The 26721-nt window shown below is 52.4% G+C and overlaps 1 protein-coding gene across 1 annotated transcript; it reads right to left on the reverse strand.

Moving 5' to 3' along the window:
- Window positions 1–1388: 1388 nt before the first annotated feature.
- On the reverse strand, window positions 1389–11841 carry APOL6 (apolipoprotein L6). The gene is made up of 4 exons (XM_077914702.1): window positions 11638–11841; window positions 7813–7921; window positions 5017–5851; window positions 1389–4256 (listed from the first exon to the last, which is right to left on the reverse strand). Exons 2-4 carry the CDS (start codon window positions 7881–7883, stop codon window positions 4143–4145), a joined length of 1020 nt encoding a protein of 339 aa, XP_077770828.1. The 5' UTR covers window positions 7884–7921; window positions 11638–11841; the 3' UTR covers window positions 1389–4142.
- Between the last annotated feature and the right edge of the window lie 14880 nt (window positions 11842–26721).

The raw sequence follows: 26721 nt of genomic DNA on the forward strand, positions 1-26721 counted from the left end.
TTAATCACAGATTCAAGGGCCCCCTGAAGCTCATGGTTGAGGATGGATTTGGATGAGCCAAAGACACGGAAGGGCCCTTGAGGCCACCCACCGTTAGTCAGGTGCTGATGAGTCTGGGTACATGAGGCTTCTGAAACCTAAGCAGGGCCTGTCACGCTTCCCCCAGCTGCCCTGGGGTTTAGCTTACTGACTGAGATTCCTAATTTCCTGCTAGTATGAGGGGCAGGGCATGAGCAGGACTATTGACCTCCTGTCTGCTGCTGTCACAGACCTCAGCACGGGCAGGACAAATTCACTGGCCACTGATCAGCCCAACGCTTCGGAAAAGCTTCCAACTCATGTAGGTTGTGGCATCACGGGGCACCTAACAGCTTGCTCCTCTCTCAGTGCAGCACGTGAATGTGTGTGTCTCCTCACCTCCAAACCCATAGGCTTCCCAGAACTCCTGACCCACCGTGGTGGGCAGTCATGGGGTCCCAACAAACAACCGCCCCCAGACTGGACGAGACAGGCAGGTGGTTAGGGTGGGGTTGTCCTGAGTAGCACCGAGGGTGGAAGGGCTTCCCTTGGCGAGGAGTGCAAAATCTTAACTGGCGGGGAGGTGCAATGAAGGAGGTGAAGGCACCCATTCTGCAGGATTCCTGGGGGCGGGGGGTGGAGAGATCATGCTGCAGGGAAGCAGACGATGATGCTGGGGTTGGAGGCACTGTGGGGTGCAGGGTGGGGAAGGCCGCCGGGGCTCCGAGTCAGGGAGTGGGGTGCAGAGGCGGAGCAGCCGAGAGCCCAATCGGGAGCCCTGCCTTCAGGGAGGAGAGGCCGAGGCTGAGAGCCGCGGGTGAGGCGGGCAGGGTGGCCTCTCCGGCAGCAGCCTCAGGAAGCAGCAGCATTTCTGCCATTGAGAGTGGACACCACACACCCATGACGGAAGGGAGCCCCGGATTTCACTCTGGTTACACTTACCTCGGGGCTTGAGCACCAGTGGAAGTAGGCAAATGAGTGTCGGAGGTGGCTCTCTGAACTCCACTCTCATTCATTCTTCTACATTTTTCTTCCAGACATTCCGCAGAAGAAACAACACCCCGCAGGTAGGGACAATCTCCTCTGTGCTGGGTGTTTTTTTTTTTTTTTTTTTAAGATTTTATTTATTCATGAGAGACACAGAGAGGCAGAGACACAGGCAGAGGGAGAAGCAGGCTCCCAGTGGGGAGCCCGATGTGGGACTCAATCCCAGGACCCCAGGATTGCGACCTGAGCTGAAGGCAGACGCTCAACCACTGAGCCACGCAAGCGCCCCTGTGCCGGGTGTTATTATCCATAGAGTTTCTCTGGCACCTTAAGGATGCTCATACACCGAGGCAACAGTATCAACTTATCGTGGACCCACAATGTTTATTTACTTATTGTTTATTTACTTATTGTGGACACAACAACGAACATACCTTTTAAAATCTCTAAAAGTAAGAAAGAGCTCAAGTCAGGAAGAACAGCTGCCCGGGAACCCACGCCCTTCCCGGGGAAGAAAATGAACAATTTGTACAAGGTTACAGCCTTTCTTACATCTTGTAAAAGCTCTAATGATTATAGATTCGCAGGCCGGCAGACAGGGATGCAGGGCCTAGGAGCATTGATTGACATCTCAAGGACAGGACGGTTCCCTTGGGGCTGCTCATTCACGAAGCAGGTGCATGACCCATGAGAGTGCCGGGCCCTGAGTCAGGCTCTCGGTTCGAACAAAGTTTACACGCGGTCCTGTTGATCCTTAAATGGCTTCTGTAGTATATCAGGCCTTCAGAGAGTTTTTCTGCCATCATTCTGCTCGTGAAGAACTTCGGACGAAGAAACAAGACAGCAAAAGCAGAAAGCACAGTGGCATGGCATGGCAAGCATTTCTCCCCTCGACGGCGGGGTGCGGACAACGGGACTGTTGGGCTGTGGACCGAAATGAGGATAGTGCCTCTCTTTCCCCTCCACTCTAAATCTTTCCCCGGCTTCCCATGATACAGTTCACTACTGTATTGGGGGGTAGGAGGAGACTCCTCCTTTCCCTTCATATGATCCTTCTTTATTCAGGACACCTCAATTCAAGGATTCTATTTTAAGAAAAAAAAATTGTAATAATGATGCAACAAGATTTTGGCATGCAGATATCATTGTACCACTGTGCATAATAAAAAAAAAATGAAGTCATCTAAATGTCCCTGAAAGAGGAGGGCAGCTACTGTACCACTTGTGGCTTTTCCTCTTTGGACTCCTTTCTCCACTCACGTACTCCACTCCGTAGCATCCCCAGCTCAGACCTGCAACCAGCACAGGCAAAGGCACGTGACCCAGTCCTGACCACTCAGAGTGGGCCCTGGAGGCCTGCCCTGATCCTTTCCGCAGCTGAAGGGGGTGCAGCGGGGTGTGGAGGAGTTGGGGAGCGTGCCTCTTGTCTGAAGCTCGTGCAGGCCTGTCTGAGAAATGGAAAGACAAATGCCTGGTGACATCATTTTTACTCTCTGGGTCCAGATGCACCTGCAGACCGCTGGATCCCTAAGCTTTTTAAGCCCATGAGTCAATAAATTCCCTTTTTTGTGTAGGCCAGTTTGCCTTACTTTTGGTCACTTAAAACAGAGAATGATGACTAACATATGTCTACTTTAAAAGATCATATATAGGGATCCCTGGGTGGCTCGGTGGTTTGGCGCCTCCTTTGTTTGGCCCAGGGCTTGATCCTGGAGTCTGGGAATCAAGTCCCACCTCGGGCTCCCTGCAGGGAGCCTGCTTCTCCCTCTGCTGTGTCTCTGCCTCTCTCTCATGAATAAATGAATAAAATCTTTAGAAAAAAATTAAAAAATAATAGATCGTATATATAATCAAGAGACTATTTTGTGGGGATCCCTGGGTGGCTCAGCAGTTTGGCGCCTGCCTTTGATCCAGGGCGTGATCCTGGAGCCCCGGGATCAAGTCCCACCTCAGGCTTCCTGCATGGAGCCTGCTTCTCTCCCTCTGCCTGTGCCTCTGCCTCTCTCTCTCTCTCTCTCTGTCTCTCATGGATAAATAAGTAAAATCTTAAAAAAAAAAAAAAAAGAGAGAGAGAGAGAGACTATTTTGCAACATTAAAAAACTCTAAAAATGAAGTGAAATATAGAATGGTTGGAAAATATCACTAAGTGAAAACAGCAAAATGGGAAGTTCTAGAAGGAATGGAGAATGAGAGGGACAGAGAAAACTCTAGGCCGCAGGAAAAAAATCTATCATGTATCACAGCCTCGAGGGAGGGTCTCCATTGGGCAGTCTCATGACAAGTCAGCAAGGCTGGCCCTCTGACACCCCAAAGCAAGAGAAGCACGGGGTAGGAATTCTACGCCAAACTGCCAACAGGAGCCACCCTTGATTGCTGCCTTATATCTAACCCCTGTGTCTGACTTGCCTGAATTTTAAAAAGTTGCATTGAATGTCCATGCATGGCTTTCAGAATAGCAGCTGAGATGTAAGAAAGGAGTTCACAGGAAGACAGGTGAACCGGGAAGCCTGGAGAGGACATCCTAAGTTGCTCTGAACTTGGGGGGAGAAAGGGCCCCTGGGCCTCTCTCCTTCTGATGGAATCTGGTCGAGCAGGTTCCAGTGACATCTTTTTGTATGCAAACCCCAGAGAATTACTGGGCATTCCTAGAGGTGGGGGAGGAAGGGAGCAGAGCACTGGGGGCCCCTCACCTTGGGGACCCTCCTGGCTCTTCCTCTGAATGTGTTATAGCGCCCGCACTGATCCACATGTGCTTCCTGCGGACCTAGGGGGAGAGGGAGTGACCGGGACACGGGAGAGGCAGTGGGAATGAGGTGCCCCCTGCCCCCAGCAGAGGGAGAGGGAACAAAAGGAAGCAGGCTGGGGAGGGGAGGCAGGACAGACTGACCTCACCATGCTCACTGGCCCGCAGGGCCCTCAGGACCCAGTGGGCCCTCCCGGTTGCTAACACTCCGGGCATCGCCTCTGCCCACAACCCAGCCTGCCCCTACCCTGTGCCCTTCTTTCTGCCCAGTGACCTGTGGTCCCCACCTGCCCTCATCCTCTCCTGTCACCTGGGATCCTGCCTTGCCAAGCCTGCCCACCTGCCTGGGGGCAGGGGGGATGAGGGGGCAAGGCGGAGACCCCGTGGCTCCGCCTAAGATGAGCTTCGGTGAAAGAAAAAAAAATAAAAAAAAGAAAAAGAAAGAGAATAAAAAATAAAATAAAATAAAAAAAATGAGTTCCCGGGCCTTTGCTCTTGCAACAGTTTCTGTAAAGAAACAAAAACAGCGGTCAGAGGAGGGCTTCGGGGGGGCCCCCAGCGGTCGGGCTTCCTGGCTCTGCCACCCGCTAGCTTCGAGAACTTGGTTGAGTTACCTCCGCTCCCTGTCTGAGTCAGCGGGGGCTGTCCGAGCAGAACAGCACAGGCGAGGGGGCCTTAAATAATGGGACTATGTGCTCCCCTGGTTCTGGAGGCTCTGGCCCATTGGGTTTCTGGCGAGACCTCCCTCCTGGTCGCAGATGGCCACCTTCTCGCCGTGTCCTCGCAGACTGCGCAGGCGGAGACGGGGTCTCGTGTTCCCTCCTGCTCTCTCCTAGGATCACCCCTTCCAGTGGCCTTATTCAGCCCCAGTTGCCTCCCCAAGCGCCCCCCCCCCACCCGTAGTCACACTGGGGCTTCAACCTATGAAGGCTCAGAGACACATCCCGTCCACGACACTCCCAGTGGCCCAGGGCCTCTTCTCTGCAGCGGGGAAGAGCCTCTTCCCAGCACAGGGACCTCAGGGAGGCCTGCGAGAGACGGAAGGCGTGACCAGGTCTGCCCCCGACAGCGCCCTTATCCTCCAGATGCACCTCATGCGGTTTGGCCCCTGGGCCACCAGGAGCCCCACGTCCTCTGGAACATCCAGGCGGACACCTCACCCACACGCGGCTCCCTCAAGGCCCTGCCCGTCAACCTTGGTGCCGGGAGCCCCCCTTAAAGCCTCCCAGCCCGCTCCAGCCTCCCGAGAGGGAGAGGCCGGCCTCACCTTCTGCCACAGGCTCTCATAGAGCCGGGAGAGTTCTGTCAGCTTCGTTTCCAGCTCCCAAGCCTCGGCCCTCAGCTCTTCTGCAAGCGTGCTGCTTGCTCCCTCTTTCAGTTGCTTCCAGTTCTTCAGGAGGGTGGTCAGATCCCCGTGGAGGGAGAGCCCAGCCATGACACTCCCCATCAAGCGAGCACTTCTCGTCATCAGCAGCGTGGTGCCCTCGAAGGCCCTCCGCACCTGCCTGCTCCTCCGGGCCGAGACTTGGCCAGTGGTCATGAGGCGCTTGGCAGCAGTGACCAGGCGCGGGCGCTCCCTGGCTATCTGAAGGGCATGGATGGTCCTCTTGACGTCCTTGATTTTACTCCTATAATCATAGGCCACCTTCCAGACAGTCATGGCGCAGACTGCGTTCTCGACCTCAGCCTCCCGGGCGTTGTGGCTGTGGGTAGGCACTAGGTCGCTGACCTGAGCTTGGATGTCTTGATTTTGCAAGTGTTCCACAACATTGGTGACGATGCCGGTGGTCGTGGCTGCTGTTCCCAAAACTTTACCAGCAGCAGAGAGCATCAGACTTCCTCCCGCTGTTACCGGAGCGAGGGCCAGACCCAGGAAGTTCATGGCTCCTGAGACCACCGCGACGGAGCTGGTCACCATGTTGGTCTTGATCTGCGTTCTATGAGTTGCGTCAATGTGGTCTGCAAGGGCATGGAGTTTTCTGATGTTCGCTTCCAGCTCTTCTTTGATGATGGGATACTCTTCCAAAAACCTTATTTCTTCAGCGGACAGGTCCCTATCTTGTTGCTGCATGCCCTCCCTCAGAAGGATGCCCTCCTGGTCCCTGTGGGTGAACAACATAAAGGTTTCGCTTAAGCTCCCCAAAAGGGGAAGTCACATTCTTTGTCAGGCCCACTGCGGTTTCTGCATGTTCTTGCCACTCCTGCCTCTGAATCCTTCTGCATCTCCCTGACACCCCTGTGAACTCTGACCCGGTCACGGAAAGTGCCAGAGCGTTGTCGGGAGCTGCTGCTTCCGTGGAGAGAAGAAACACATAAGAGGAGTTTCTGGACGGACAGGTGGGAGAAACAGAGCCTTGGCTAAAGAGATGGAGAAGGTAGATTAGTTCCTGAGGGACACGGTCAGCCTTGCGAGCGGTGACGGAATGCTAAGTTCTGAGTCAGATAAAGAGCCTGGGACTGATGGAGGAACAGGTGTGGGAAAAGCAGGAGAAGGAGGAGACCAGGTGGAGGGTCCTGTATTTGTAGAGGCGGGTCAGAGGAGGAGGCTCCACATCGTACAACGCAGCCTACACTCCCATGACCTTGAGTTTGGCTGCCGTGGTGGCCTTCGTTCGCCTCCATCAGGAGCTACACACCGAGAGGGCTGAAGTGAATTATCACTAATATTCTGAAGGTTCTCCTTGGTCCGGGGCCAGGTTTATTTGACCACTCAAGCAGATGGGATTGGTGCTTCGTAGAAGATGTCAGGGACAGAGGGGCCTTGGCCTCTCCTTTCCAGTATCTCACAGTACAAAGTATTAAGGCATCCTCGTCACCCTGGAGGAGTTTGGGCTTTATGGGAAAGCAGTACCGGGGAAGAGCAATCCCTCTCCTTCGGGCACATTCTTCATGCCAAAGGCCATTGGTGCATCTCCTTCAGGGTGAACTTAGGAGGCCAGGGGATGGCAGATGCCCTGGCCCAAGGAAGAGAATCAGAACTGGAAGGAAGCCTGGCCAGGATCCAAGCTGCCACCTTTACTTTTCAGCGGAGGGAACAGAAGCCCAGGGAGGAAAGGGGACTCGCCCGAAGGAATGCGTGAGGTGGAGAAGGAGCTCAGAGCCCACCGCTACTCTGGGCTGTTTCTCTGTCTTCTGTCAGCCCCTGTTAGGAACTCCTTGCTGACATATCTATGCAGATGTCTTTTAATACCTGTCTCTCTCTCTCTTCACACACACATACAAAATTTCTCAACTGAAAAGGTGAAAAACCAAATATGCTTCCAAGGAAACCCCTGCGCATTGACAGTTAACGAATTTAAGCCCAACCATCAGTTAACCAGCAGCTGTAAATCAGGTCTCAGAGCAGAAGGCGGCAGGGGGCTTGCCAGGTGAAAGGGAGACGGATGAAGGTGAGGAGTGGGGGGGCATTGCTGAGAGCCCCTAACCTTTGTGGATGCCGCAATCCAGCCCTCCCTGCCCTGCTGTGGACAGGGGAGCGGGACAAGGAGGTGACAGGACAAGGAGCTGCAGAGGTGGACAACCCCACTTTGCATCCACTACTGAGTTTTGTCTTTAATGTGGTGGAGAAAGAACTGAAGTTTGGCTCCTTGAGCTTTTGAATGAACCCAAAAGTCTCTGATGCTCTCGCATCCTCACGAGGCCACGATGCACCCTGGCAGGTGTCTGGTGGCGGCCCTGCACTAGGAGGCACCACGTGTATGTGGCTCCCCTGGCTCACTCAGAGAACGTCTGTTGACTGTCCACGTTCTGGTGGAAGCCAGCGGGGCGACGTCTGCTGCTTAGGGGCTCATTGGGCCTGGATTCTTCACCACTGACGGGCTCTTTTGGTGATGGGTGAGTCCTCACGGGCCTCACCCCATGAGCGGGGCAGTTTCTGGCCTTCCATGCCTATTGCCCGAGGTCGGGCACCTGACCTCACCTTCTCTCCAAAATATTCAGTGTAGGCCGTGGAATACTTTTTTGCCCTGTCACCCATCAGGAGGATGCCTTGAGCGTTTCAGCAGGACCCCTCTCCTCCCCAGGGACAAAGCTTCCTCCCCGCCCCCGCCCCCCGCCCCGTTACCTCGAGCATCTTGTCTCTGCCTGGTTGTCCAGCGGCTCCTGTGGCCCCAAAACTGACCTCGCTGTGCCCATGGGAGAATTAGAGGTGTCTTCGGGAGGCACACCACGTTCTGGTTGGACACATGGAAAACACGGTTAGTGCAGGTGCCAGGAAACCTTGTGAAATTCAAAGTTTACGGCGCAATTTTAGGTTACATAAAATCCAAATAATAATGCGATACTGATAATATGCTAAATATTGTCAAACCTGTGCGGTTTATATTGCCGTGTAGCTTCTATGCAGATCCTCTGCATGTCTACCGAGGCAAGTCCTCGGCTCAATAAACTTTCATATATACACACCCAAGTAATCACCCTCATCACGACAGAGAAAAGCAGCTTTCTTTGAACCACTCGAAGTCAGTACTCGCTCCATCCCAGGGGTAACCACTCTTTACAACCATTGATCAGTTTGCCTACTCTGGACTTCATATAAATGGATTAATTTGTTTGGCTTCTTCCACTCAATAGAATGTGTGTGAAATTCACTCATGTTGTGGTATCACTGGTTTTAAAAATGATTGCTGTGGAGTATTCCATTGTACAAACACACTGCAGGGTGCCTGGGTGGCTCTGTTGGTTAAGCGTCCGACTCTAGTTTCAGCTCAGGTCGTGATCTCAGGGTCCTGCATTCGAGCCCCACCTCGACTCTGCACTCAGTAGGGAGTCTGCTTGTCCCTCTCCCTCTGCTCCTCCCCGATTCCCCACCCCCCAAATAAATAAATAAAATCTTAAAAATCAATCGATCAATCAATCAATACACTGCAACCTGTTGATCTATTCTTCTATCGATTGGTATGTTTGGGTTGTTTCCAGTCATGGGCTATTATAAATAAATTGATTATAGTAATTAAAAGATCATGTCACAGGACAAGGCAACAATTTATAAGGCCCCTTGGCATAAATTATATTCCTATGGACATATTAATATTATGAGAACAGCAAAAGGGCCTGCGGGAGCATACAGGTGGGGTGTGAAAGCCAACCCAGAATCTACTTGCGAAGTGTTGAGACCTGGGGGCCAGGGATGGGGAGGTGCTGTGTCTATCTGGAGAAAGGAGCACTGGTTGTGTGCCTCCTTGCACACGGTTGCTATCCAGTTGTAGGGTACGCCTCCTCCGAGCTAGATCCACTCACGGGCTGGGTGGGCTTTTTCTAATAAGCCCCAGGGCACCCAATGGGCTAGTGGTGGCCCTGATCTAACTTATATGTTAGAATGATCACTCTGGCTGGAAAAGAGATTCTGGATTTGCAAGAGATGAAGCAAAGAGACCAGTTAGAAGTGATCGTGGTGGTTAGAGCAAGAGAGGACGGCTGCTTGTACTAGGTTGGTGGAAGTGGTAAGAGACATTGTATTTACAGGAAATCACAGGGTGAGAGAATACATTTCTGTTGTTTCCATCCCCCCAGTCGGTGGTGCTTTTGTTTCGGTCCCTAGGAAAGAACACACTCTCTCTCATTTCTTTTTCTATATTTGGTGCTTGGCCCCAGAGTTTTGGTCAGAAATGCTATGGTCGTGATAGGCCTTCTCTCTCCTGGTCATCTTCCTCTCCCTCTCTATTTCTGAAAGAACTTAGGAGAAAAGTCCTCCCATACATATTTTGAAGGCACAAAAATCCTTGCAATGTTTTTTTCTTCTTCTAATGATTTAAATAAATACAGGTTTACTGTAGAAAGTTTGGAAATAAAGAATACAATTATTCTGTATTCTCATCACACAAAATAACCACTGGGGACATTTTATTTACAAGCAAAACAAAGTTTAGACTCATCATTCATTCAGTTTTGTGCGAATTTTTGTCACTTAACATTACATCAACGTTATGGTGCCCGGTATTATTAAATAGTTTCAAACAAGCTATTTAAAGGCTGTGCAACATTCCATTACATAGATGTATTATTATGTATTTAATAACTCCCCTACCATTGAATCTTTGGGTTGTCTTCAGTTTGAGCTTTTTTTTTTTTTTTTTTAAAGATCTTATTTATTTATTCATAGAGACAGAGAGGCAGAGACACAGGAGGAAGGAGAAGCAGGCTCCATGGAGGGAGCCTGACATGGGACTCGATCCAGGGTCTCCAGGATCACACCCTGGGCTGCAGGCGAGGCTAAACCCCTGCGCCACTGGGGCTGCCCTGAGCTTTGTTTTTGTTTGTTTTTACAGTCTTTGCTTTATAAATACTTTTGGATCGTTACATAAAAGTTGGTCTACACATTTGGTTATTTCTTTGGGATTGTCTTTGAGGTAGAGTTACTGCATCAAAGATAAAAAATGTGTTCTAACTGGCTTATCAAGCTAAGTTTCAGGGGTTTGGCTCCAGAGTGCATGTGACCTATAATAGGAGGCACATTTTTGTGCTTAATTGTGTCAGACGTGCATCTACCTATTTTATACACCTTTAATCCTCTCAATGGTTCTCTGACATAGATGCTAATATTATCCCCATTTCCCAGATGAGGAAACTGAGGCACAGGGCACCAGTGCCATGCAACTGGTAGATACGAGAGCACAGTGGGATTCCAGCTAGGTCTGCAATACAAGCCTAGAGCAGCAGACCTTAATCGCGGGTGAGTTTTCTCCCCGGAGGGTGTTGGTAATATCTGGAGTCATTTTCAATTGCCATACAACTCTGGGAGAAGCAGGAAGTGCAGCTATTGGCCTTGAGTTGGTAGAGGCCAGTGCTGTTTCTAAACGCCCTGTAATGCACAGGACAGCCTCACAACAAGGGACGACACAGCCCAAAATGTCAGTGGGGTTAAGGTTGAAAAACCTCAGTCTTGGGGTGCGGGGGTGGTTTATTCCGTTGGGCATCTGATTCTTGATTTCAGCTCAGGTCCTGGGATTGAGCCCCAGGTCAGGCTCCAGGCTTAGCAGGGAATCTGCTTGAGATTCTCCCTCTCATTCTGCCCCCACCCCTGCTCGCTCTCTCTCTCTCAAAATAAATAAATAAATCTTCAAAAAGAAAAGAAAAGAAAAACCCCCATTCTTTGCCGGCGCCCTGTGATACCTTGCCATTTCCCATGAATCCTATGGGATGAGAAGCGAAGGTGACCCAGGGAGCCCTTTGGTCCAGCCCAGGTCCCATCCCCCCCCACCTTCTCTTTTTCCACTTGTGAGCTTGTATTTATGGCAGTTGTTCTTTGCCTGCCTGGGGAGCCTTCAGCCTCATTCTGCTGTCCAGAGGCCCCTGTCCTGCAAACCAGCTCCCTCATAAAGGCAGCTTGCTCAGAGAACACGGCTTTGAGATACTCCCCGAAATCTTTACCACTGTCTCCCCCCACTTCCCAAAACCTACCCCCAATAAACCTACAATCCTGGGAACATGAGATGGTTTTGCAGTTCAGAGACAAGCTGCTGAGCATTTTTGTTCTGTGAGGATGACATCCCCTCAAGGGAAAAGCCTGTCACCAGTGAGGCCTCCTATGTTCCAGGGGCTGGGCCCTCTCGGCTAGGGCTTGGGGGGGGGGTGTTCCCCAGCCAGTGGAGGGGAGACGTACCTTGGTTTGTCCTCGCACCTTCTTAATCCTGTTTCCATTTAAACTTCAAACAGCCCAGGAGAGAGTCCTCCCCTGATATACCATCAAAGAGGTTGAGGTTTAGACCTTTCCTGAGGTCAGATCCCTGGCAGGAGGGGTTTGAACTCCGGGGACCCTGGTGACAGCTCTTTGTCCCAAACCAAGTGCCTTAGCCCAGTCGTCAGGGCAGGAAGCAGCCTCCCTCCCCTGCCTGCTTTCACTGTGGCCTCGGGTGCCTGGGGAGAGGAGGCCCCCCCCCCCAGTCCTCACCTCTCGGGGGGGCCTCTCGCCCGGTGGCGGGGGCCTGTGGGAGGCCAGGCAGCAAGGGTGGAGTCTCCGGCCGGAGCTGCGGTCCCGGGGAAAGCCTGAGACCCCCGTGGCCTACTCCCAGGGGCCGACAGGCTGGAGCCGAGCTCAGAACAGCAACTACTGAAGCAACGCTTCTGGGAAAGGCGGGGCTTGAAAAATGGGTTTCGCTTTTCCTTTCCTTTTCCCTTTCTCTACTAGCCGTGTGGTGACAGGTTAGCAGCACCGCAGGCAGGGGCCCGGGCCCCCTCACCCTGTCCTCGCTGTGCGCCTAGGAAGGCAAGGACTCAGGCCAGCGGACCCCGGGGAGGGGGGGGTCGCGGGGTTGGTCGGCCCCTGGCCTCCACTCTCCACCTGGGAAATGGGTATAAAAATAGCTCCTGTGGCACAGAGCCATGGTGAGGAGTGAGGCCCCTGGGGCCCAGGTGGACAGGGTGCCCCGCAAGCGCTTCGACGGTGGTCACCATGGGTGGGCTGCCCTCATGTGGCTTCCTCGCCCCTCTGAGCTGGGCGCCGGGCAAGGTCTGCCGCCTCCCGTGTGTAACTGGGGAGTGCAGAATTCTCTGAAGACCCGGTGTGTTTCCGTAAATCATTTGGTGGTGGAACCTGACCCCGCCTCTGCAGGGACCTGGTTTTTATGTATCCCACTTCATTTGCATATTCATTGTTTCCCTGCAGAAGTATTAGGGTGTGACTAAACCTTTCCTGGGACGCCTGGGTGACCTCAGCGGTTGAACCGCTGCCTTCAGCTCAGGGCGTGACCCCGGGGTCCTGAGATCGAGTCCTGCCCCCATCGGGCTCCCTGCATGGAGCCTGCTTCTCCCTCTGCCTGTGTCTCTGCCTCTCTGTGTGTCTCTCATGAACAAATAAATAAAATCTTTAAAAAATAAATAAATAAAAGAAAAAGAAAGACCTTTCCTCTCCCCACATCCAAACCATTGGAAACTCTGGAACATATCTGGCCCCGATGGTTTGAGATACAAGATTGTGGTTGCGGGTCTCCCGATCTGCAGATGAGGAAACTGAGACCTCGGGCCGGCGGGGGGAGGGGGCAGGGGCTTGCCCGTGGTCGCACAGCTAGGACAGGGCGAGGGACCCAGTTCTGGGCTCCGTGTCTGTGGGAATGGCCTGCCTCACAGTCGTGGGCTGAGATCTGTGTCCCTGTGCGAGGGCCGCGTGCTCTGTTCCTGTGGATCAGGCCGGGAGCCCCAGGTCCTCTCCTCTGCCCTCCTGGAGGCCACACTGGGGGCTGCCGCTGGCACACGGAGTGGCCCAACCAGCCAGCCTTGGCTCTGCGGGCGTCCCCCGGGCCCTCTAGCAGGGAGGAGGGATGGGAGGCTGATGAGTTGCTGAGCTGCGACTCGGCGGGGCCTCTGGGTCCCTGGTGTCCTGGCCTCCTGCGCTCAGGGGCCCTCGGAGGCCATCCTTGCTGGAGGGCTGGTCAGCCCAGCTGCCATCCAGCCCCTCTGCTGCTTCTCCTCTCCCCCCACAACCCCCCCCCCCCAACATAGACCCAGATGCCCAGGCCTCTCCAGGGTCCTGGGAGCCTCAGGGGCCAGGCTGGCCGAACGACTGAGTGGTGCTCACCCCGATGGCCCTTGTGAAGCAAGAGCCCCAAGAGACTCGGCTTGCCTTAAAGCTCCCTCGGTCTCTTGTGATTTCAGGCACGCTGTTTTGGGTGAAGTCGGCCGGTGGGGCATGTTCGGGTACATCTGGACCTGAATTTGGCATCAAGGCTTTTCTTCTCCCGTTGAAAGTTTGTAGCCCACTGAGAAGGCAGCTGGGTGGTCCCTCTGGGGTCTCACTGGCCTGCACTGAGGCCTCCTGTGTCCCACTGTCTACCTGGTGGCTCTCTGCTGACTTGCTGGTGGTCCCCGGGCTCCGAGGAGCTACAGATGCTCTGGTTTCAGCCACATTGGCATCCTGCCCCCAAGGAACAGGCTCCTACCTCTCTGTGACGTCCCCATGCCCTGGGCCTGGGTCCTGCCTTGCAGACCTCACTCAGGCCCTGGGAAGCTGCAGGGGGCAGTCTAGGGGGAGGACTAGCCCAGGAGGCCTGGGGGTTGGGGAGGAGGTGGTCAAGCCCCTTTCTTTCTTTTTCTTTTCTTTCTTTCTTTCTTTCTTTCTTTCTCTTTCTTTTTAAAAATATTTTATTTATTTATTCATGAGAGACACAGAGAAAGAGGCAGAGACACAGGCAGAGGGAGAAGCAGGCTCCCTGTGGGGAGCCTGACACGGGACTTGATCCCAGCACCCTGGGATCACGCCCTGAGCCGAAGGCAGACACTCCACCACTGAGCCACCCAGGGGCCTCCAAGCCCCTTTCTTGACCCAAACACACCACAGAGTCTTCTCTGGCTCCTGCTTCTGCCCCGGTCCTCTCTGCTCCTGGCTGCCTCCTCCCCCGACACAGAGTTTTCAGGCCACTCTGCCAGAGTCTGACCATCCGGGGAGCAATTGCTGTTGGGACACTAACCCTTGACTTGTGACTCTTGATCTTCCATCTGCCTGCCTCCCTCCCCATCCTGGAAGGGTTCTCCCTCCACCCCCCTCTATAGGGACTTCCCTAAGGTCAGGTCTGCAAATTGCCCCCATCCTGAGGACTTCTTGTTTTTTGCCCTCGTTCTTTGAGAGATTGATGGTGGAGAGGGTTGGGGACGGGACGTCTCACAGATCAAGGATACTATCCACAGGGAGCTATTTCAAAAAAAAATCCCCTTTGCTCTTGTCAAAGGCTTAGAGCATTTCTATGTCACCAAACAAACCATTAGTGCCTCCCTTTTGTAACCTAAATGAGGATGGTAGGAATGCCAACTAGTTCACCAGCCTGAGGCTGGAGGTCAGACCCTCCTTGCTGGGGCTTGGCCACAATCGCTGTTGCTAGAGAATTAGGGAGCTGACTGCCAGGCACCTTTGTGCTGCCTGGAGCTGGACTTTATTCAGTTTTTTGAACACAAGCCCCAGAGATTGATTCACACTTACATAACTTAGGAATTTTCTGGCACACCCCCGAGGCAGCTCCAGCTTCAAAGGTGCAACAAAACCTCCAGGCCTGGGAAAGGACAGGGAGCCAGCAGCCAGCAGCTCATCGAGAGCTGGGGGCAACTCAGGAGGCTGGTTTCATCACATAACTCAGCCACCTGCCCCTTCCTGACTGTTCGGGTGTTGTGATCCTTCAGGAGGATGTGGTTGACCTAGCTGGGGTCACAGAGTGTGTTTTGGGGTGTGTCTTAATCTTAGTCCTGTGGGGACTGCTATAACAAAAACGCTGCAGACTGGATGGCTTCTAAACAACAGACATTTGTCACAGTTATTGAAGCCAGATGTCCGAGATCATGGTGCCAGCATGGGGGTGGGGGTTTCTGGTGAAGACCCACTGCGGGGTTGCAGACTGCTGACTTCTCCTTGTATCCTCACACGTGGAAGCAGCCAGGTTGCTGTGGGATCTTTTAGAAGTGGGCACCAATCCTGCTCCTGAAGGCTCCACCCTCACTACCTAATCAATCACCTTCCAAAGGCCCTACCTCCAAATACCATCATATGGGGTGTAGGATTCCAGCATATGAATCTGGGGTGGGGCACACAGACACCGGGCTCTCAGAGGCTGAGAGGCATGAGGTGGGGCTTGGTGGTTGGTGCTCCCACCAGAACCACATGGGGTAGAGGAGAGGCAGTTACGCAAAGGAAGGGGGCGCTCTTCCTAGAATTGGCCAAGAAAGGATGTTGGGCAGGGGAAAGTAACAGGTGTCCTCTCTACCTCATCCTTTGCGCTGCCCACCCCCACATCCTCCTTCCAGGTATAGGACTAAAGAAGACCTTCCTTATGAGATGCAACAACCCAGATAAAGCACTGGATGTCTCTACTCCTCCCCAAGGGTCACACCCCAAATCACACCCAGAGGTTGTATCTGCAAGGCAGCGGATCTACCCAATGGAGCCACCAGGCTCTGAAGGCAGGGGTCTGGTCCTCTCTCATTCTGTCACAGCCCTTATTTATTTTTTTAAGAAGATTTTATTTATTTATTCATGAGAGACACACAGAGAGATGCAGAGACATAGGCAGAGGGAGAAGCAGGGTCTCTGTGGGGAGCCTGAAGTGGGACTCGATCCCAGGACCCTGGGATCACGCCCTGAGCTAAGGGAAGATGCTCAACCACTGAGCCACCCAGGCATCCCGACAACCCTTACTGACATTCTCAAATCTGTGACCTCAGTGGTAAATTTAACCACCCCCAGTAGTTAATAAAGGCAATAAGGAGGAGAGGGAAGGAAAATTCTGAAAAATCATGCCGACACAGCAAGCAGGCAGTTACAATCCTTTGGTTATAATCTTTTTATGAAACTGGAATTACTGATATTATTGCCAGCTTCAAAAATATTAGTAATCTCATGGCAGTAATCATCATAACTAGAATTTACTGAGTGCTTGCCGCGTGCCAGGTACGGTTCCAAGGGCTTCACAAGAATGAGCTCAAGGTCATGGCGGGTATTTGTGACTTTCCTCTTTATCCCCTTGCCTTCGGCCAGCTCCTAATCAGGTTGGAGTCCTTTCCGAAGGGCAGACCCTAACCTTCACATCTTCCAGAATCAGGTGGGAGTAACCTTCCAGCGGCCTTTTCCCCTGGCCATGGTAAGTCAAGCAGACACGGATCCCCTCCACTGCATCCAGTGCATGTTGGCAATATTACGACTTCCCTTTTATGAATATGACCAACCATCTTTACCAAGAACCCCTGACAGTCTAGAAGTCCCCCCAAAAGATAAATATACTATCAGTGGATGAGTAGATACATACATCATGGCATATACATTTGATGGAATTTTATTCACCATAACAATAAATAAAATACCAATACATGCCACAGTGAAAATGAACCCCAAATGCTTCTGCTAAATGAAAGAAGCTAAGCACAAAAGATCACATATTTGGGGCACCAGGTGGCTCAGTAGGTTAAGTGTCTGCCTTCCACTCAGGTCATGATTCCAGAGTCCTGGGATTGAGCCCTGCAGCAAGCCCCACATCTGGCTCCTTGCTCTGTGGGGAGTCTGCTTCTCCCTCTCCCTCCTCCTTCTCGTGCTCTCTCTCTCAAATAAATAAAATCTTTAACCAAAAAAAAGGCCACATGTTGGATGATTCCATTTACATGAAGTATCTAAAATAGGTAAATTTATAGAGATGACAAGCAGGGTGGTGGCTGCCAGGGACTGGAGGGAGGGCTCAGAGAGTAACTACTTGATGGGTATGGGATTTCTTTTTGGGGTGATGAAACCATTCTGGAACTAGGGAGAAGTGGTGGTCATGCATCCAACTGTACTAAACACTGAATTATTCACTTTTAAAAAGCTAATTCTATGCTCTGTGTGTTTTACTTCAATTTTTGAAAAGTCAGAAAAATGAATTTGGGCCCAAGCAGGTTAGGATTTTGTTAAGTAAATACATCCTTTTGCTGGGTGGGGGAAAAAAAAGGGTAAACATGGAATTCTCATATAATCCCACAATTTCAATCCCAGGTATATACCCAAGGAAAGTGAAAATGTGTATCCCAAACTTGGGCATGAATGCTCACAGTGGCATTATTCATAAATAGCCAAATAGGGCAAACAACCCAATGTCCATCAACTGGTGAATGGCTACATAAAATGTGGTCCAGGGACCTTGGGTGGCTCAGTGGTTGAGCATCTGCCTTTGGCTCAGGGTGTGATCCCAGGGTCCTGGGATCGAGTCCCACATCGGGCTCTTCGCAGGGAGCCTGCTTCTCTGTCTGTGTCTCTGCTTCTCTCTCTCTGTCTCTCATGAATAAAGAAAATCTTAAAAAAAATAAAATAAAATGTGGTCCATCCATACAATGGAACATTATTTGGCAATAAAAAAGAATCAAGTACTGGAATGTGTTACCACATGGATGAGCCTTGAAACTACGCTGAGAGACGCCAGTCACAAGGACCATGTGTAGTATGGTTCCATGCATGTGACATTTCCAGAGCGGGTATATGTATAGACACAGAAAGTAGAATGGTGCCACCAGGAGCCGGGAAAGGGAGGAGTGGGGAGTGATTGTTAATGGCTACGGGGTTTGTTTTGGAGGTGATGAAAATGTCCTGGAGACAGCCTGGATTGCCCAACTCGAGGAATGTACTGAAAACCACCCATCTGTCCGTTGGATGGGTGGAATGTATGGTATGCGACTCATAGCTCACTAAAGCTGTGTGTGTTTCAAACGGCCAGCTCACACTTCCAGCTTGAATTTCATAATTATTAGGTGAACTGGTAGAAGTATTCCCCTTCTGGAAAAATACCAACATTCTGGATAAGTAGCACCTCCAGTCAGGTGATGAGAAGCGACATTTTGGGCCATGCGGTAGAGCTGCAAGAGGTGCCGCTTCCTCTCCACCTGCTAGTTTCTGGGCTCCGTATTGTGGGTATTGGGAGAAATGGCACACGGGCTGCTGCTCATACGGGATCCTCAGGACAGCAATCCACCCTATCCCTGCAGGAGTCACTGGCATCTCAGTTCCCGCAGATGAGCAGGGGGACAGCCGGGCTCCCCCTCACCGCAAGGCCCTCCCCCCTTTCACACCTGTTCAGATGTCAGGGGGCACCTGGTGGCTCAGTCGGTTAAGCAACTTCCTTCAGCTCAGGTCATGATCTCGGGGTCCTGGGATCAAGCCCCGCATCAGACATCCTGCTCAGCGGGGAGTCTGCTTCTCCTTCTCCCTCTGCCCCTTACCCCTTGCTCGAGTTTCTCTCTCTCGCTCTCTCTTTCTCTCTCTCCTCTCTCAAATACATAAATAACATCATTAAGAATTTTTTCAGAAAATAAGTGTTGGCAAGGATGTGGAGAAATTGGAACCTTTGCGCATTGCTGGTGGGAATGCAACATGGTGGAGCCAGTATGGAACACCACGTGGAGGTTCCTGAACAACTAAAAATAAAATTACCATGCAATCCAGCAAATCCACATCTGGTTATATACCTAAAAGAACTGGAAGCATGATCTCAGAGATATTTGCATACCCGTGTTCACAGCAGCCTTATTCACAATATCCAGGAGGTGGAAGCCACCCAGCGTCCATGGGTAAACAAAATGAGATAGATACACACACTGGAATATTGTTATTCAACGCATGACATATTCAATATGTAGGATGGACTATTATTTGGCCTTAAAAAGGTGGGAAACTCTGAAGTGTGCTGCCACATGGAATAACCTTGGACACACTCTGCTCAATGAACTAAGTCAGCCCCAAAAGGACCACCACTCTGATTCCACTTCTATGAGGTACTCACAGGAGTCAGACTCGCAGAGTGGGACGGTGGTTGTCAGGCTGGGGGAAGGAGGGAATAGGAAGTGAGTGGTATATTTTCAAGATTTATTTATTTGTGTATTTGAGAGAGAGAGAGGGAGAGAGCACAAGCAGGGGGAGCGGCAGGCAGAGGGAGAGGGAGAAGCAGGCTCTGCACTGAGCGGCGAGCCCGATGCGGGGCTCGATCCCAGGACCTTGGGATCATGGCCTGAGCTGAAGGCAGATGCTTAACCAGCTGAGCCACCCAGGTGCCCTGGAAGTTAGTGTTTAGTGGGGACACAGTTTCTTGGCATTTTGCAACTTTGCAAGATGAAAAGCTTTGTGGGGTAGATGTTGTAGGGGGCGGGGTGATGGCCCCAGGACAATGCCAACAATTATTGCCACCAAACAGTGAACTCGGCAGTGACAACCACGGTAGATTTTGTGTAGCTCTCCTAGAACTTGCTGTTCTTTGCTCCCAGGTCCCTTGTCAGACGCGGGCCTGAGCTGCAGACAGGCTCTCTTGCTTCCGTCCCAGAGCTGCCAGGGAGGCCCCCGGGATTGCACATAGAAGAATAGCCAGGCTGCTGACCGGCTCCTCCAACCCCGAGGCAGCTGGGCTCCTCAGGGCGGGACACTTTAGGGCCACTGTTATAAAAACCCCACACCACTGCTCCAGTGCTCACAGCCCAAAAGGCATCTTGTGATCCTTGGGCAGCCATGTGCTCAGGGGGTGACAGTCATGCGTTGGGGAGAAGGAGCCTTAAGGAACACTCTGACCCTGAAATTCTTGGCTTCCAGGAATCTCTTCCCTCCCTCCCACCTCCTGTGCCTGGGGAGCACAATTTGCCAAATGTAGTGAAATTTCCACCCCTGCCCCCACAGCTTTGGCTGCAATCAGCCCCGGAATTCCTGGGGCCAAGTCTGGAGGGGAGCAGAGAGGCAGCGGTCACAGGGGAGAGGGCGCTGAGCCCTGTCCTGGCTGCTGGTCCTCATAATCTGCCAGAACCGTTTCCTGGGCTCCTGCAAGGGTCCGATGAGTTCATCTTGGCCGTGGCAAGACCATCATCAGGTACGCGTGTCACTGTTAGAGCTTTATACACACACAGGACTCAACTTACCTTTTATAGGATATTCGAGAGACTCTGGAGGGCACGCTCCCCTTCCTTCTCCTACCCTGCATGGAAAATCCAGATTTCTGTGATTGTGGGGTTGGAGGGATGGGAACCGCCAAGTGCAGAACATTGCATCAGAGCCCTGTGCGGGGAGCGTACAATTCTGCACCAGCTTCCGACGAGCACGTTTCCCCCACACCAGCAAGCAAAGGTCTCTGTACCAGATAGGTGACTATGACAACTTAATTCAGTTCCAACACATCTCCCCAGAGATGGCATCAGATCCCATAGGTCAGGGGCCCTGTCCTGCAAGTGTATCCCTGCTCCCCACGCATCCCCCCTCAGATGCGACTTCAAGTCCAGGTTGTCACCTGTGCTTCTGATCTAGGGGCTATAGATCAGAGATCCCCACGACCTCCTCCTTGGGTTCAATTAATGTGCTGCAGTGGCTCACAGAACTAGAACTCCGGTTTATTGCAAAAGGAAGTAAGTCAGGAACAACCCAATGGAAGACTGACACAGGGCCAGGTCTGGGGCAAGGGCATGGAGCTGCCATGCCATCTCCAGGAGCATCACTGTGCCCACTGCTCCACGTGGCCACTCACCTGGATGCTCTCTGAACCCTGGCTTCTTTGGGCTTTTATGGAGGATTCATTTCATAGGTGCGATGGATTAAATCATCGGCCATGGGTGGTCAAACTCCAATCTCCTTTCCATCCTCCGCCCCTAGGTGGGCAGGTCACTGTAAGTTCCAACCCTCTAATCACATAGTTGGCTCCACTAGCAACCAGCCTCTATTTTCAGATGATGCTGGGGCATTCGAAAAATCACCTTATTAACTTAGCCAAAGTCACCTTCATCACACCCGTCACTTCGGAAATTCTAAGTGTTTTAGGAGCTCTGTGCCCAGAATGGGGTTGAAGACCAAAAATAACTTTCTTTTTTTAAGAGAGATTTATTTATTTATTTATTTATTTATTTATTTATTTATTTGAGAGAGCGAGGGAGGGGGAGAGGGAAAGAGAAAGAGAATCTCAAGGAGACTCCATGTTGAGTGTGGAGCCTGATGCAGGGCTCGATCTAACAACCCTGAGATCATGACCTGAGCTGAAACCAAGAGTCTGATGCTTAACTGACTGAGCCATCCAGGCACCCCAAAATTTCTTATTATAAATCACGATGTCACAGAGAGCTTCACACACAAACTCATTCTAACCACATGGTCTGTCTGAGAGGCAGGGAATACAAGCCCAATTTACAGCTGCCAAGACTGATGCTTGAGCATCTGGGCACCTTACCCAAGGGTATAGCGTCTAACACCATGAAGTGCCAGGGTTGGTGTTAGACCCGAGGTCTGCCTAGGTCCCTGTTCTCCTGCCACTAAAGCGCATCCCAGAAGCTCCCAGGGCACATCTACGGATCAATATATGAGTGAGGTTAAAGATTGCATTCCTCGAGGTGGCCTGGCCAGGCATGGGGTGGACTGGGCTGGAATGGGGGGGGGGGGGGCAAAGACATTTAAGGTAAATTTAAGCAACGTTTTCTTGGGTTGCAAAGTGGCAAACCCAACTTGAACTAATATTGGCAAAAACATGGATTTGTTGCAAGACTATTGATGGTTTTTCTACTGCATGGATCACAACCCTATGGTGTGTCGTGAAATCAGTTTAGTGGGTCTCAGTTGATAGGGAAAGCAAATGGCATGGAATAGATGGAACGTATCAGAAAGAATCATACAGGGGCACGCGGGTGGCTCAGTCAGTTAAGCACTGACTGTGGTTCAGGTCACGATCTCAGGGTCCTGGGCTCGAGCCCCATGTCAGGCTCTCTGCTCAGGGGGGAGTCTGCTTCTCCCTCTCCTTCTGTCCCTGCCCCTGCTTGTGCTCGCACTCTGTCTCTCTCTCAAAGAAAGAAATAAAATCTTAAAAAAGAATGTAACATACGTAATAAAGATATGAGTATTATTTCATGAAAATTCTATGTTTCATCATGTGCTTATGTGCGTTGTGTGTATGCGTGTGCTCTGGATTGCGATGTGAAATGGGTCACAGGTGGAGTGTTTGAGAGCTACAGATCTAGCTCATGGAACCAAAGGGAGATTTACAGGTTTCAGGCCACTCCTGGACCTTCAGGTCCTGAGATTAGGGCCCTCATCACGGTCATAGGTCTCTCTCTCTTTCTCTCTTTCTCCAGTTCTGGGTTTCTTTTCGGGGGTACCAGCCCCATTCAGCCCCAGTATACAGAGAGAACCTAGCCTCAAGCCAACTGATGTCCTTCTGGTTCCAGGACTGTAGACGTTAGAGTGTTTCCCCTTCAGATCCAATAAGAAGATTCCTTGTGTTCTACATCCCCCTGGTCCCTTGTGGCCAGGAGAAGGAGGTTCTCTGATTCCCCAGCCGGGGTCACATCCCTTATCCCATAGCAAAAGCAATGTTCTGTTTCTGGAAGTCCTCACTGGAACAGTGAGATTGGAGGGGGAAAGAAATAAGACCCAAACAATGGGGGTGCTCTTCTGGCCGAGTCAACTGATGATTGTTCTCTATGAAGGGGTCAGGTGCCAAGGAGGAGCTGCTACTAATTTGACCCAGGGACCGCCTGGACAGCATTTTGCAAAGTGTCAGTTTGCCAAGCAGTTCATCCCCCAAGATGGTGGCGGGTGGGATGTGGGCATCCTGTGTGTGGGTCTGCAGATCCCTGACTGAGCCCCAACTTGTGCTCCAACAGAACCAACCATCTCAGACGTCTGCTAACCTCTCCAGACTTGGGCTTCTGGAGAAGACAGCCAGTGGACAGTCTTTCCAAGTTGCTTACAGAGGGGCAGTGCCTCTGGCATCAAAGCTTGACTTCCTGCTCTGTCAGAGGTGGTGACATCTCACCCAGAGACTTTATTTACATATCCATATCCCTCCAACCCCACAATCACAGAAATCTGGATTTTCCATGCAGGGTAGGAGAAGGAAGGAAGGAACTGTTGAGGGTGGCTCCAGGAAGCTCTGCAATGGCCCAGGATAAAAACCTGGAGGCTGCTAGGGCCTGGCTGGAGGCCAGTCATCCTAGGTCTGCTGGCTTCCTGCAGTGGCTGTGGGCATGCCTCTTCCCCTGCATGGGTGGGCAAGTTGGCCCTCGCAGCCTGGCCAGGGGGATTGGGCCTTGAGGGGTCAGGGGTCCCCTGTGACCTCACAGGCAGTGTCTTCCACAGGGAGGAGCCCGTACTTCAGGAATGAGTATGAAATGTGGTGGGCTGCCCCTGAAACTGCCAGATTCCTGCCCACATCTGTAAAATGAGGACATCCCACTGGATGAGCTAGGGTTCTTTTTTGGGCTGCGATCCTTAGAACCTAACATTCCATGCTTCTGAGATCCTAGGAATTGAGAAATCTTGATTATTTTGTGTACTTGACTATGGCTTTGGATCCCCAACACCTTGGATCTTTCCAGACCCCCACTTGCACCCAAGAAGGCCATCCACACAAAATGTAGGTTGGTCTCTGCCTGGTCCTCCCATGAGGCGGGCCTTGTCAAGGGGAGGGCACACTCTCACCTGGGGCCCAGATTCAGACAGGAGCCTCCTGCCGTGGCTGTTGAGTGGGTCCATGTTTACACCCACCACTAGGGGACACGGGACAGGGCCTGCACCTTTGTCATGTTTCCTCTTTAGCTATTAGCTCCTGGTACTGTGAACCTTTGTTGGCCTAACATAATCGAAACCCTACAGCTCACAGTACGTGTGGCTCCGATCTGGTGAGATGTAGAAACGTTCTTCACAGAACTCTGGAGAGGCTGGAGTAGGCCCAGGCACAGGACTAGACTCAGTCCCTCCCTGGAAGAAGCACATTTTGAGGCTCGTGGGATCTGGTGACGGAGATATGGAGCTGGGAGGGGCCAGAAGGAAAGGATGGGTGATGGGGTTTAATTTCTGCCGCTGTGCCCTGTTGTGCATCAAGACCACCTCACCCCTATCCCCCGGTCCCCGTGACCCCCCAGGTCCCCATGACCCCACCAGTAAGGATGCTGCCGCTCACTCTTCCTGTCTATGGGTCTGGAGCTCCGCTGCAGTTCTCGGGAAGCGCCGGCAGAGTGAGGCCCACGGCTGCCGGGATGTCCCACACTGCTCTGCATTTCAGGTTCTAGATCCTTGTTCTAGATTCTGAAATTCCATGGGAAAGGAAGCAAGTGTTTGGCTTGATGCAGAACAAGCTCACATCTCATCCTGGGCTCCGCAGAGCACAAGGGCCCCTGGCCAGGGGGTGGGCAGATTTGCAGAGGGGCCCCGAGGTCTTCCGGGAGAGAGGAGCAGGCCCCATGAGCATGACCGGCACCGAGGGTCTGACGCCCCTAAGGAGACCAGCTCCCACCCCCCCCATCCCCCCACCCTGCCGCCGGCAGCTCGGCCCCCAGATCTGGCCTGCTGCCCTGTGCTCAGGCCGCCCTGGGATGTGGGTCCTGCATTAGGAGAAAAGGTGGGACCACAGGATTCTGTGTCGGCCACAGGTATTAGGGACCAATGTTAGGTTCTTTTATTAAGGCCAGAAAAGACCTCTTTTGTCTCACAGGTCCCGACCGGCCCTGAACGTGTCTGACATCAGACTCCTCACGGCCCTGTCCACCTTTTTTCTCTTAGAAGTTCTTAAAACCAGGATTGGCTCAAACAGCCCGTAGCCATTCGCTAGAGGTGGATCCAAATCGTGATTTGCACAGAAGAGCAAACCCCTAGGACTAGTGTGATGCCTGGGAAGAGGAGAGAATCTTCCAGCAAGGAAGAGCTGGGAGCTAGAAGTCATATTAATGGGATCCCAGCTGACATTTGACTCTACCTGTCGCCTGAGCTCAGGGTCGATGGCACCCGCCGTTCATGCACGATGACAGTACCCGCCTCTCCTCCCCTAACTACGGGCTCTGTGATGATGGTTTTCTGTGTTTAGGTTAATCCTTTTCATAACTGCATAGGGTCAGTCTACTGTTGTCCCCGCCTTACCAATGAGAACACAGAGACTCAGAGAAGTCTGTGATGTGCCCAAGGTCACACGCTCAGCCAACGGCAGAGCTGGGGCCCCAGGGAGGACGCCTGGGCTCTGAGGCCAGAATCCTGATCATCAGGCTCTGCAGCCTGGAAGGGCTGAGGATTTAGCATCGGAATCATCAGTTTAAATTCTATACAGGAGGCACCTGGGTGGCTCAGTGGTTGAGTGTCTGCCTTCAATTCAGGTTGTGATCCCGGGGTCCTGGGATAGAGTCCCCTATTAGGCTCCCCTCAGGGACCCTGCTTCTCCCTCTGCCTGTGTCTCTGCCTCTCTCTGTGTCTCTCGTGAATAAATACATAAAATCTTAAAAAAAAAAAATCCTATACAAGGTTCCCTGGCTCTTCCCAATGAGAGCTGGAGTCATCTCCTGGAAAGAAAGGGGGAGCTCATTCTGCTTGCCTCACCCCCTTCACCACCCCCGCACTGTGACCAGAGTCATCTCTGGCCTCCGCAGAGACGGGGATGGGAGCAAGGACCCCAGCACGCAGGCCTGCTGTGGACTCTTCTCTGGGACAGGGCCTGTCAGCCAGCACAGGCCCAGGCACAGAGCCAACCAGGAAAGGAAATTCCCTCCCACGATCATATTCTAGGCCATTCTGCACAGGAAAGGGCAGGCTCCCCCGAAGCCCAGACAGTCTCCAGATGGTTTTTCACTGAAGACTTTCCCAGAGAGTCTTGAGAACCCGGTACAGAATGTGGGCTTGGTCAGAACTCTGGCCCAGCGTCAGAACAGGCAGTCCCTTGGCTGCCCTGATGGACTGTGGGATCCCGAGCAAACCCCTCTGCCTCTGCGCCTGTGTTTCTCCATCTGCCTGGACTCGTCACCCCAAAAAGAGTCCTAAAACCTGGTTGGTACCTGTGAATGTGACTTTATTTGGAAATAGGATCTTTGCCAATGTCATTAAGTGAAGGATCTCCAGACGAGATCCTACTGGATTTAAGGTGGGCCCTGAGCCCAATGACAGTGTCCTTAAAAGAACAGGGGAAGGCGCAGAGACACAACGAGGAGAAGGCCGCATGAAGAGCCAGGCAAAGATGGGGGTGATGCAGCCACACACCGAGGGTGGCTGGCAGCTGCTGGCAGCTGGGACAGAGGCAGGGAACAGACTCCCTCAGAATCCCCAGGAGGAAGCAGCCTGCCGATGCCTCGATTTCAGACTCGAGGTCTCCAGAACCAGGAGAGGGTACGTTCCTGCTGCTCTAAGCCACTAAGTTGTGGTCATTTGTTAGGGCAGCCACGGAACCCACCACGCCACCTCAGAGCACTGATCGGGTCAGGAAGGCCCCCAGGGGTTAAGGGAGGTCAAATTAAAGCCTCAAACGTGGCTCCCACCCCAAGAAGCTCACAGCTGAGTTGAGAAGCCAAAATCCGCACTGAATTACTGCATTTCCAGCTCCAAATTGAAGTACCTTCCATATGTAGAATCTAGGCTGCCAGGCCCACAGCGGGGCTCCGGACCCGGGGCAGCGGACGGTGGAAAGTCAGCCCAGAGGAGGATCAGCCCCCAGGAACCAGAGGAGGCACAGCAGGGCGCGTGGGATGTCGGTCCTGGCAGGACTGCCTCCAGGGAGCACAAAGCTCCCAGATGTGTGGGGAGCCAGGATGAAGTGCAAGGGCCCCTGTCTTG

Source organism: Canis aureus, chromosome 11, assembly GCF_053574225.1.
Source record: "Canis aureus isolate CA01 chromosome 11, VMU_Caureus_v.1.0, whole genome shotgun sequence".
In the NCBI taxonomy this organism is placed as follows: Eukaryota; Metazoa; Chordata; class Mammalia; order Carnivora; family Canidae; genus Canis; species Canis aureus.

Bases quoted from the DNA above. Each gene is read 5' to 3' on its own strand.
- APOL6 (XM_077914702.1), bottom strand. From the start codon at position 7,883: ATGGGCACAGCGAGGTCAGTTTTGGGGCCACAGGAGCCGCTGGACAAC. The intron at 5,852-7,812 runs GTAACGGGGCGG...GTTCACCCACAG, and splicing joins GCAGAGACAAGATGCTCGAG to GGACCAGGAGGGCATCCTTC. The intron at 4,257-5,016 runs GTGAGGCCGGCC...GTTTCTTTACAG, and splicing joins ATGAGAGCCTGTGGCAGAAG to AAACTGTTGCAAGAGCAAAG.